The sequence below is a fragment of the Leopardus geoffroyi genome, chromosome B3, assembly GCF_018350155.1.
Source record: "Leopardus geoffroyi isolate Oge1 chromosome B3, O.geoffroyi_Oge1_pat1.0, whole genome shotgun sequence".
In the NCBI taxonomy this organism is placed as follows: Eukaryota; Metazoa; Chordata; class Mammalia; order Carnivora; family Felidae; genus Leopardus; species Leopardus geoffroyi.
This window is the reverse complement of record NC_059337.1, coordinates 54,035,900-54,047,342: the sequence shown is the minus strand read 5'-3', so window position 1 is coordinate 54,047,342 and position 11,443 is coordinate 54,035,900. Positions and strand designations below refer to the sequence as shown.

Sequence of the window (11,443 nt, the reverse complement as noted above, 5' to 3'; positions counted from 1 at the left end):
GGAGACGGCCCGGCAATTGGGCTGCGGGGGAGGGTGCAAATCTGACAAGACACCAAGAGGAAAGCCCCTGGGCCCAAGAAGGGAGAGATGGGATTCTAATTTGGCAGTGGCGCCTGGTACCCGTTGCTAATAAATAACCGGACTCACATTTACAAGGCGCTTCACTGGTAATAACAGCAAGTCGTTTGTATAAGGCACCCTGCTAGTGGTGGCAGTGAATAGCGCGACGCTTACGTTATCTCCTCTAATCTCAACAGCCGCTAAGTGCCTCTTGTCATCACCATTCGGACAAGGAAACCGTGGCTCCGAGGTGGAAGGTACTCGGGTCACAACGCAGACCGCCGGCGGCGCGCGGAGCGCCTCAAAGCCTCCTTCCCCGCCGGGGGAAGACCACAGGGCCGAGCGCGCAGGTGGCTGCACACCCACCAGGGGGCGGGCTCAGCCGACGGGTCCCTCCTGTCACCCCGGCAGTCCACACGTCGCTCCACTTGCCCGAGAGCCCGCGCTGGTGCCGGCAGCGCAGGTGCTCCGCCGCCGCCCCAGCCTCGCCGCGCGCCCCCCGCGCAGCCCGCCCGCCGTCCGCGAGGAGCCCTCCCCGCCGCCGCGCTGCACGCCCGGAGCTCGCCTCCTGTCCTCGCGGGGACTGGGGGCCCCGCCGCTGTCATGCTGCCCGCCCTGTACACGGCTCTGGCGGGGCTGCTGCTCCTGCCGCTGCTGGTGAACCTCTGCTGCCCCTACTTCTTCCAGGACGTGGGCTACTTCCTGTCCCTGGCCGGCGTGTCCCGGCGAGTGCGCAGCTACGGGCAGCAGCGGCCGGTGCGCACCGTCCTACACAAGTTTCTGGAACAAGCGCGCCAGAGCCCGCACAAGCCTTTCCTGCTTTTCCGTGACGAGACGCTCACCTATGCGCAGGTGGACCGGCGCAGCAACCAAGTGGCGCGGGCGCTGCACGACCACGTCGGCCTGCGCCAGGGAGACTGCGTGGCGATCTTCATGGGCAACGAACCAGCCTACGTGTGGCTGTGGCTGGGGCTGGCCAAGCTGGGCTGTGCCATGTCGTGCCTCAACTCCAACATCCGCGCGAAGTCCCTGCTGCACTGCTTCCAGTGTTGCGGCGCGAAGGTGCTACTGGTCTCACCAGGTGAGCCCGGGGACCGCCCGCCCTGGCAGTGGGCTCCCCCGCACCTTGACAGACCAGCCACTGCATGGTATAGGGGGTTGGAAAGGGAACTTCCGGTCTGAACTGGAAGGGTAGAGGGAGGGGATGGCAACCCTTCCTCAAGACGCTAATGGTCATTAAAACAGCCCGTTGTGGAAGCTCTTTCAGGCACTGTGTTAAGCACCGTGCAGTACATAGTGTTGCTTTTAATCCTCACATAACACAGGGCTTACTATCGGGCTTTGTAGGTGAGACCACCGAGGACCGTGAAGCCTTAGGTCCCAGGTTGTAGAGCTGAGGAGAGGGGTTAACCAGAGCTGTCTATCTTCAGAGTCCAGGCTCTTAACCAAAACCGACAATATGGGCATTAAAATGCAGAGAGTCTTGAGTGTGAACTCTAGAGGATCCCGAATGTTCTCACCTCTGCTGTTTGATTGGCTACATGATCACGAGAAAGTCATTTTCCCTTCCTGTCCTGTGGTGTCCTCCTCTAATAGAGGGTCTTCACGGCTGCTTCGGGCTCTCAAATGCTGTTAGCCTCTCTGGATTCTCACTGCAGAGAAGGTTACCCCACCTGCTCCCCAAGAAGACTTTGGGGATCTGCTGCAGTGCCCTCGTCAGTCCCCATTACATCTATAACCAAAGCGACCGTTGGTTCTGTAGTTCCCTCCTGCCACACTTCAACAAGACCTGAAATGGTAACTCCATGCCCCAGTGGTGACCAGGCCAGGAAGAAACTGAGAGCCCATTCCCCACAGGACTGTTAGTTTTCCTTTCCTAGAAAGCTTGTCCCTGCAGTCAAGGGCTAGGAGTTGCTTCTCACTCTGTTGGTCAGGGGAGGACCAACCAGCTGTGAGCCAAAAAATATGAAAAAGTAGGGAGCCAGGACGCCTCACCTTTCTGGAATGCCTTTGCATGCCAACCCCTATGCCAGGTGCTTTTATTACCCTAAGAGATAACATATTATTACCTCCTGTGAGTTGAAAAACCTGAAGCTTAAAATTCCAGCCCAGGTCCATCCAACTTCAAAGACCACGAATTTCCCTGCATGGTGCTACCTTTCTCTGCATGGTTGTAGTCTTAGAGCTGGAACGGATTGAGCATCCTCTGCTCTTCGCCTACATTTCGTAACTGAGGAAAGGGAGGCAAGCTAGGCAGCTAGTGTAGTGTCACAGAAAGATGAGATGTCCGTTGACTCATGGGAAACCAAGAAACTTACACATTATTTTGGATAAAATAATCCAAAAAATGAAGGCCTTGTATAAAAGTTTAAGATGCAGGGGGGACAATTTAAAGGCAGCCAACTTATATAAAGGGGATGATCCTTTCAAGAAAATCCCCAACAATTTCTAGTTGCCTGAGAAAAGAGACAATTTAATCTCTTAGTAACTGGAAGACTCTCTTAAACCTATTACTTTACCTTTTGGTTCCTAAGAAAGTATCGCAGTGATCTTTTTTACCAATTCAGGAGGGATTTAAATACTACTTGCCTGCATAGTATCTCAGGCTTTGTGTGAGGGAGGTCAGGGACTGCAGAAATTAGGTCTGTAATCAAGTCTTGTAGCACAAACTTTTGAGGTTAGGTTTAGAAAAGCAGATGATATAAAAACCACCAGGCAGAGAGTCCCCACAAGGTACAAGCTAGTTGCCACAAAAGGACAGGGAGAAAATAAGATGAATTACTTCAAGGATGTTACAGTCCAGTAAAAGAACTAAGCCACATACCCAAATGTCTGTATACGTGATATCCAGAAGAATGTGGTAAGTATGCTGAAAGAACTACAGAGTTGGGCGTTGGGGGGTGGATAGAGCAGAGAGTGAAAATTCCTGGAGGCATTGACACTGAACTGGGCAAGTGCAGTAGGGGAGAGGGGATTCCAGGCAAGAGGAGCCCCAGAGGCTGTTTTCATCAGGTTCATAACACAGATGCTTCATTAGGGTTTTGCTATGTAAGGACAACAATAGTGGTAGTTTTTAAAGGCTGTTTACTGAAGGGACTCTACTGTAGAGAAAATAAGGACTCAGGGAATTCAAAGAATGGCCAACGGTAGAGGCCTCAATTCCATGAAGGGGATTAATTTTCCAGTGCCAACTTTAATCAAGGATCAAGGCATAGAGATAATCTGATCTCCACTTTTCTCCTCTCTCTGAGTTGTACAAGGAAAAGCTTAGATGAGTTGCTTCACTGGACTTTGATTATCTAAAGGCTTAGAATTCTCTCATATATCTTTGAATAACGACCTAGCAATACCTAGCATATAGTAGTCATTCAATAAATGTTTGTCAAATTAATGAGTTCCATTATTCTGGTTGGTTGCAATAGGCTTTCTTCTCTGAACCATTGGGTTAGGCATGAGGACATGAAAAATGATGTAAAAAAGTTAAATATATCCTGATTTGAGAAAATCCATTTAGATCCAATCTCCCAGGCCCAGCCTCACCCTACCAGATTTGCTTACCTCCCAGTTCACCTCTGGCAGTTGGCTGTAGGAGAAAGGTGCTCTCCTGGGGTCTCATTGCCAGAGAGGGAGCTGGTCATGAGCATAGGATGGGCTGGGACCATAGTAGGGAGGGTCTGTGCATAGGATAGTGGAGGACAAAAACGGAGACATCAAATAATAATGTACTCAAAGGCTGAGATCTCAAGCAGCCCAAGGTCTGAACAGAGAGCTAGCTTAAAGACATTCTCTAAAATTTTTCTTCTTACCCTGCTCATAACTAAAGGTTGCAAGGCAGGTGGTTGTACATCTCCATCAAAATAAACTAGCACTTTGCTAGCATATTCGGGAAGGCCAGCAGTTCTTTTTCCTTAGAAACAAGAAGGGTAGAAGCAAAACAACTTTAAATCAGACGTTAATGTTATTGAATCTGAAGAAGGATAGAATTCAGATTATTCTGCACATTGAGTGTAAGTGGCCAGTATTCTAAAAAGACCTTCCTACAACCTCTTGAGAAAAATAGGAAAATAGATAGCTAGTAGAAAGGTGACATGGCTGCTTGTGGATATCAAATGATAACAATTATATAAGTCCTGGTATGACTGGGTAACTTCATGACAAAGAATTATGCTTGATTCTGGGACTATTTAGAAAGTGAGAGTTCGCTTAAGTAAGAACTTTAAAATAATATTAAGAAGATATATAACTACACAAAGGTAATATGAATATGTATTCCCCTGTTAAAGATTTACTTGTTGCTGGTGAGACTTAACCTTGGTTAACATCTTTCTGACCTCAGAGCAATTTGTTTTGTGGGGGGAGGGGAAAAGGTGAATGCACACCTCTATCTGAAGGTGTTCTAACTCGTAGCTTGTCGATGTACAGACCAGACAATGGGTTCTTAAATGTGATAATTCCAAACTGCCAATGCGAAAAATGCAAAATCACAGTTACAAATGGCATTTGAAAGGCTGTTTTCAGACTGTCTCCAAGGGCTGTCAAGAACCAGTTTGTGTTTCAGGTGCCTTTTTGAATGAAGAAAAGGTAAAGCCTTCAATCCTGACTGGCCCATCTACCAACCATTTCACAATCATCCTAGAACTTTGATCAAAACACATTTCCTTTCATTGCCTCCTTTTCAGGTCCCACTTTATTGATAAGCATTTCTGGGGTGTTGGATTTAACTCTGTCAGATACCCATTCAATGAGGCAATGGAGTAGCAGAACAAGCCTCTAGATTAAATGCCTTTCCTAGCAGAAAGCTGCAGAGTTAGCCAGTAGCATCTTACCAGCTCAGTGGTGAAGACTGGTTCAGCTCGCCACCTGCCCTCTCTCCCCACTTTCTAAGAATGGGCCCAGGTATTCATAAATTTCTTCTTCTTGTATTAAAAAAAAGAAAAAGCAGAGAAACTTCATATGCTATCTTGATTTCTTTTCTTTTTTTTTAATTTTTTTTAACATTTATTTATTTTTGAGACAGAGAGAAACAGAACATGAACGGGGGAGGGGCAGAGAGAGAGGGAGACACAGAATCGGAAGCAGGCTCCAGGCTCTGAGCCATCAGCCCAGAGCCTGACGCGGGGCTCGAACTCACGGACCGCGAGATCGTGACCTGAGCCGAAGTCGGAGGCTCAACCGACTGAGCCACCCAGGCGCCCCTCTTTTTTTTTTTTTTTTAACAAGATAGATTTTAAGGAAGGGAGGAGAAATGTGGTAATCACTTAATTTTCCATCACTCCAGTATGCACTGCTTTCTCTGAGGTTCTATTTCAATCCATGGCTTAAAACCAGACCATTGAGGAATCAACAGGTCTGCTCTACACCACTGAGATAACTTTCTGTGAATACTGTTTTTCACACCCAAGCTTTTAATAAAGCTCAAGGCTATGCTTTTCAAAGAACATGAACAAGAGATTGTCAGTAGTACTCTTCAAAGGCAGATTCCACATGCTTCATTTAACAAGTACTGAGCAGAAGGTCAAATAGGCAGCATCTTCTAAAAAGTAAAGCTGTCTTTCAAAAGTTTAACCTGAATGGCTGATATAAGGAGACACGAATCCTATAAACCCAGTATATTTCTGTTCATTTTGTATCGGTCTTTTCATACATAGACTCACTGAGCTTCTGTCCCCATTTGTAGAAATTGGGTTACTATATCTTTACCACAGGGTTCTTGTGAAAATTATGACATAAATTGTGTAAAGCTACTCTACAAATTGGTCTATACAAATGAAAAATGTAAGGGCTTTGCTATCAGTAAGGATGCAATGTATAGTGGTTGCTGTGATAGACTACCCAAATCCCCTCTCAGGACTGAGATGCTCATTCCTTATCTGTTGGGAGCATTGGCAGCTAAAGTTCTCAGCTGAGACCACTTCCAGGATTTGCCCTTGCTTAAAAAGAGCCACTGTGCCCAAGGTTAAGCACTACCCTCCCCCCCACCCCACCCCCACCCCCGCCTCCTGCATCCAGTGACTGGTTCATGGGCAGGGGTGAAAGTATAGCCCACTTTCCTTAGTTTGGAACAATCCTGAAGGGCCATCCCAGGCCCAGAGTCCCCATAGGATCAGAGGATCAGTTGAGCGAGTCCCCTATGTGACTGCATCACTGTTCAACTTTCCCTCTATCCAGTCCGCTTCTCTTACAGCCTCACAGATGTCATTCCCAAGAACATTCCCGCATGTAAATCTCAAAACCCAGAGTTCCCAGCAACTCAACCTGTGCCAAGTAGAATTATTTGAGCTTTTGTATCCAAGTGGTTGATTGCCACTTTTAAGTAAGCAGACTTTATGGTAAGAATTAACACACACACACCCTACATAAAAAATCTGTGAAGGGGAAAACATGTATGTCCAAATGTAGTCATAAAAAGCTTAAGGAAAGACACTAAATAACAAAGAGATAGTTAATAACTGATATTCACTTCCAGAATTTCCTTTCAAATTTCAGTTTTATAGCAGCATCTCTAGGGGAAGAAAGGCTGCTACAATTGGACATGTTAGGTGTGTCTAATATGGTTGGTGAGTCACTGGACCCTCAGGTCAATGCCCAAATGCTAATTGTACACCAGCAGCCCAGAGGACATGTAGGGAAATTGTGTTGGGCAAGGTCAGTGGCCTTCCCTACAGCTGAGATGCCTTCTCCGAAAGGTATTACAAACTAAATGTTTGGTAGGGTAGGAAGATGAATGTAGTAGAAGATATATGACACCAAATTGCTTGAACTGTAATCAAGCATGACACCTGCTTAATTACATTTTCTTTTTCCTTTTTTAAAAAATGGAATGTAAATTTCATGCTGAAAAATTTATCATGGTCTTCCACGCAGTCCATTTGCCTGACTTACACCAGGGACTTGGGCCCTGCCCCCATCCCAGCCTCTTCTTCCAACCTTCTTCCCTCCTGTTCTACACTCCAGTCAGCTTTAGCCTCTTAGTTACTTTGGTACCATGTTGTGTGCCCCCTAGCCTTTACATAAGCTGTTCCCTCTGCTAGAAACAGGCACAGCCAGTCTCAGTTGATCTTCAACTTGTTGCCAATTCCTGTTTATCTTTCAGGTCTCCATTTAGATGATCCTGCCTCTGGGCTGTCTTTGTGTTCCTCCCCAAACATCATAACCCCTATTGTGACACCTAGGACACCTTATTTTAATGGATGATTTCCTCCCCCATTAGGCTCTATAGAAACAGGGACAGTATCAGTTTTGTTCACAGTTATATCCAGTGCTTAGAACCATGCCTGGTACATAGGGAGCACCCTTTAGATAGATATTGAATAAATGTTGGGAAACAGGGAGGGAGAGAAGAAAGACTAATCCAGGTAACTTATAACACAGTATTTAAGTATATAGCCTCAGAGGAGGGAGGGAGGGAAGGGAAAGAGGGAGGAGATTTCTTAATTCTTGAAGTAGCAATTGTTGTTGTCATTTTTAATTTATTGGTCTGGGCCCTTGTATGCAAGGCATATCTGTATTATAATAATTTTTTCGTTGTGCATTATATTTTATTACAGGTTTATCAACTCATAGTATCGTAAGATCTGAATCCTTTAAAATCAACAGCTTTAGGGGTGCCTGGGTGGTTCCGTTGGTTAAGTGTCTGACTTCAGCTCAGGTCATGATCTCGCGGTTTGTGAGTTCGAGCCCCGCGTTGGGCTCTGTGCTGACAGCTCGGAGATTGAAGCCTGCTTCTGACTCTGTGTCTCCCCATCTCTTGGCCCCTCCCCTGCTCATTCTCTGTCTCTCTCTGTCTCTCAATAATAAGTAAATGTTAAAAAAAAAATTTAAATCAACAACTTTAGTTTATTCCTCTGTCTCTTCCACACAAACACAATCCTTTGTGCACATTCTTTGAATTACAAGCACTTGTTGAGCACTCACTACTGTTGACTATGTGAAGAGGATTAAGTTATGATCCTTAATCTCAAAGTTTTCACTAATAGAGGAGAAAAAGAACGAGCAAGTTGTACTATGTACTAACTACTCTGCCAGAAGTATATGCAGGCCCCTGTGGGAGCACCTCACTTTGTAGAGGGAAGGAAGGCAACAGAGAGAAGTGTCACCAAGGGTGAGTCTTGAAGGGTGAGCTGGAGTTTTCCAGGTGACCCGGATGTAGGAGGGCACTCAAAGCAGGTAAAACCATTTGGACAAAGGCCATGAGATGTGAGGATATGGATACATTCCGTTCACATAGATCAGTGTAGTTAAAGGAAAGGGGACAAGAAATGGTACTAAGAGATGACATCAGAAAAGTCCCCAGTGGTTAGACTGTGAATGAGCTCGGGACCTCACATGTTGCATAAGGAGAGTGGACTCACCACAAAGGATGAGCAGCCATTGAAAGATTCTGAACAGGGCAGTAACAAGAAACCATAGTGTAGCTGATCAGTTGGAAGCAAGGAAAGATTAGAGATAAGGAGATTGATCAGGAGGCTAATGGGATGATCAAAGTAGGAAATAATGAGGATCTGGACCAAGACAGTGGCAAGGAATGGGGTGTTTTTATAACAGTCATATTTTTGGTTAATATTTTGAAGTGCTGAAGGAACCTGTTAAAATAAAAGAGTAGAAAAGGAGAACGGAAGTTCAAGGGGCCAAAAGGGGGAGAAGCTGATCTGATGGAGGTGAAAAAAATATGAGGCAGGGGCGCCTGGGTGGCGCAGTCGGTTAAGCGTCCGACTTCAGCCAGGTCACGATCTCGCGGTCCGTGAGTTCGAGCCCCGCGTCAGGCTCTGGGCTGATGGCTCAGAGCCTGGAGCCTGTTTCCGATTCTGTGTCTCCCTCTCTCTCTGCCCCTCCCCCGTTCATGCTCTGTCTCTCTCTGTCCCAAAAATAAATAAAAAAAAAAAAAACAAAAAAAAAATATGAGGCAAATAGTTTATTGAAGAATGGTGGCCAGGGGTGCCTGGGTGGCTTAGTCAGTTGAGCATCTGACTCTTGATTTCGGCTCAAGTCATGATCTCATGGTCCTAAGATTGAGCATGCATCGGGCTCTGTGCTAGTGTGCAACCTGCTTGAGATTCTCTCTCTCTTTCTCTCTCTGCCACTGTCCAACTTGAGCACTCACGTGCACACACTTTCTCTCTCTCTCTCTCTTTCTAAAAATAAAAATAAATAATAATAAATAATAATAAAAGAATTATAGCCAATAGAAACTCCAAGAGAAAACTCAGGAAGTATGATTATAGTATGTTACTTCTGCAGTGAATAATATTTACATAGTTATAATCTTGTTGATCCTGATTATTGGTGTTCAGCTTCTAGAACCAACCCATAAACAAAGCTGGGAAGATGGAATTATAGCCTCAGAATAGATGTACATACTATTAACCTAGACAACATAAAGTGGAGATAGTAACTGTTGGGAGTGAACAAGGATAAAACAAGGGTGGGGATCAAAATTGATAGGTCCCAAGGTAGCAGGAAAAGCACATTGTTTGGTGACAGACAAGTGACTGTTACAAGACACAGGTTTAAAAAAAATGAAAAGTGATTGTGCCTCTAGGCAGCAGGTTTAGTAGTTAAGAGGGATGGGGTAAGGGACTGTTGATCTTTATTATAGACTCTATTGTACTCTTTGATTGATTTTTACCAGGTGCATGAGTCCTCTGGTTAAAATGTTTTGAAATTTTTTTTAATGCATCTGTCCAGATGATATTTTTTGTTTTGATGGAGACATCATATATAAACATCTGAAAAACAAAGCATATAGGATGCATTAGGTATAGCCTCCCCAAGGTAATTCTTTCCGGTATTGGGTCACCTTCCTATTAAGTATATTCACCTCAGCAATCACAAGTTCAAGATAAGTAAGCTTAAAGGTCATCTCATCTTGTGATTTAAGGGCACATAAATCAAGTAGCAAACATGAAGGTTTTTTTGGCATTGACCTATAGTAAAAAATATATTTGTCTGTGGCCCAGTACCCAGACACCCACATAACTGAAACAAATTTTTAAAAAACTGATACTTCCCTCTTACTCTGTGTGATACACTCTGAAAATTTATATTTCCTTCTATTTTAATTTTTTTTAATGCTGGTCACTTCAAATGATTTTAAAAACCCACTATTGTACTGTGCCCTATGGTTTGAAAAACATGCTAATCAGTCCTGTTTTTTTCTCATACCAGAAAATGTGCTTATGAAATTTGGAGGTTATTTCTCAGATAAGCTGAACCTTCCTTGGGGAACTATTTGTTACTGATATGTTAAATATATATATATATATATATATATATATATATATATATATATATGTTGGGGCACCTGGGTGGCTCAGTCAGTTAAGCATCTGACTTCGACTCAGGTCATGATCTCGCAGTTCATGGGTTCAAGCCCTGCATCAGACTCTGTGCAGACAGCTCAGAGCCTGGAGCCTGCTTCAGATTCTGTGTCTCCCTCTTTCTCTGCCCCTCCCCCACTTGTGCTCTGTCTCTTTCTCTCAAAAATAAACATTAATATATATGTGTGTGTGTGTGTGTGTGTGTACACACACACACACACACACACACACATATATGTTATATAAAGTTCACTTCTATCATCTTAGCATGGCTGCCTTGTTTTCATTCCTCGTCTCCTACCTTAAAATTTTCTTTTTTTCTTTTTCGTCATTAGGGGACACATATATTAGGAATAACCAAATTCATTTCTGGAGTATTTTGAGATGTATACCAGACATGTTTATAAGTTATATGCTTATATATCTTGGTTTTTATCCACGTGTCCATTTGTACAGATTTCAACCAACTATCTGCCGCGTATGAAACCATTAAAACCTAGCCTTCCCTCAAACTTTGAAATCTTGTGATATTTTTCACATGTAGCAAATTCCATGTTTAATATCACGTGACTATAAGCTCCACTTGTCATGTCTACACAGTTCAGCAAAAATTATGCCAAAAACATAATTACTGTGAGGCTTGTTATACTAATAGAACTTTTTAAAGTGGACTAATTTAATGTGTTTGGATTTTTTTTTCCTTATTAAGAACTACAAGAAGCTGTGGAAGAGGTGCTACCAAGCCTGAAAAAAGATAATGTGTCCATCTATTATGTGAGCAGAACTTCTAACATGGATGGGGTTGAATCTTTACTGGACAAAGTGGATGAAGTGTCAACAGAACCTATTCCAGAGTCGTGGAGGTCTGAAGTCACTTTTTCCAGTCCTGCCTTATACATTTATACTTCTGGAACCACAGGTAAAAATAAAGAGAGGATTCTCAAAGAAATGGACCTATCCTGAAGGAGTTAAAGGTTGGGTTAGGTTTTCAAATGGTCTTTTCCTTTGGCAAAACTTACCCAATAACTAATACTTAGAGGATTTAGCTCTTTCACCTGTGGGAACTG

The 11,443-nt window shown here is 44.1% G+C and overlaps 1 protein-coding gene across 1 annotated transcript in view; it reads left to right on the top strand.

Moving 5' to 3' along the window:
• The first annotated feature begins 274 nt into the window (after nt 1-274).
• The window catches only part of SLC27A2 (solute carrier family 27 member 2), a 44,512-nt gene continuing 33,343 nt past the window's right edge, over nt 275-11,443 (top strand). Inside the window, exons 1-2 of the mRNA XM_045449774.1 lie at nt 275-1,141; nt 11,086-11,295. Coding sequence (XP_045305730.1) covers nt 664-1,141; nt 11,086-11,295 — 688 coding nt within the window. The 5' untranslated portion in view covers nt 275-663. The remainder of the gene's footprint in view (nt 1,142-11,085; nt 11,296-11,443) is intronic.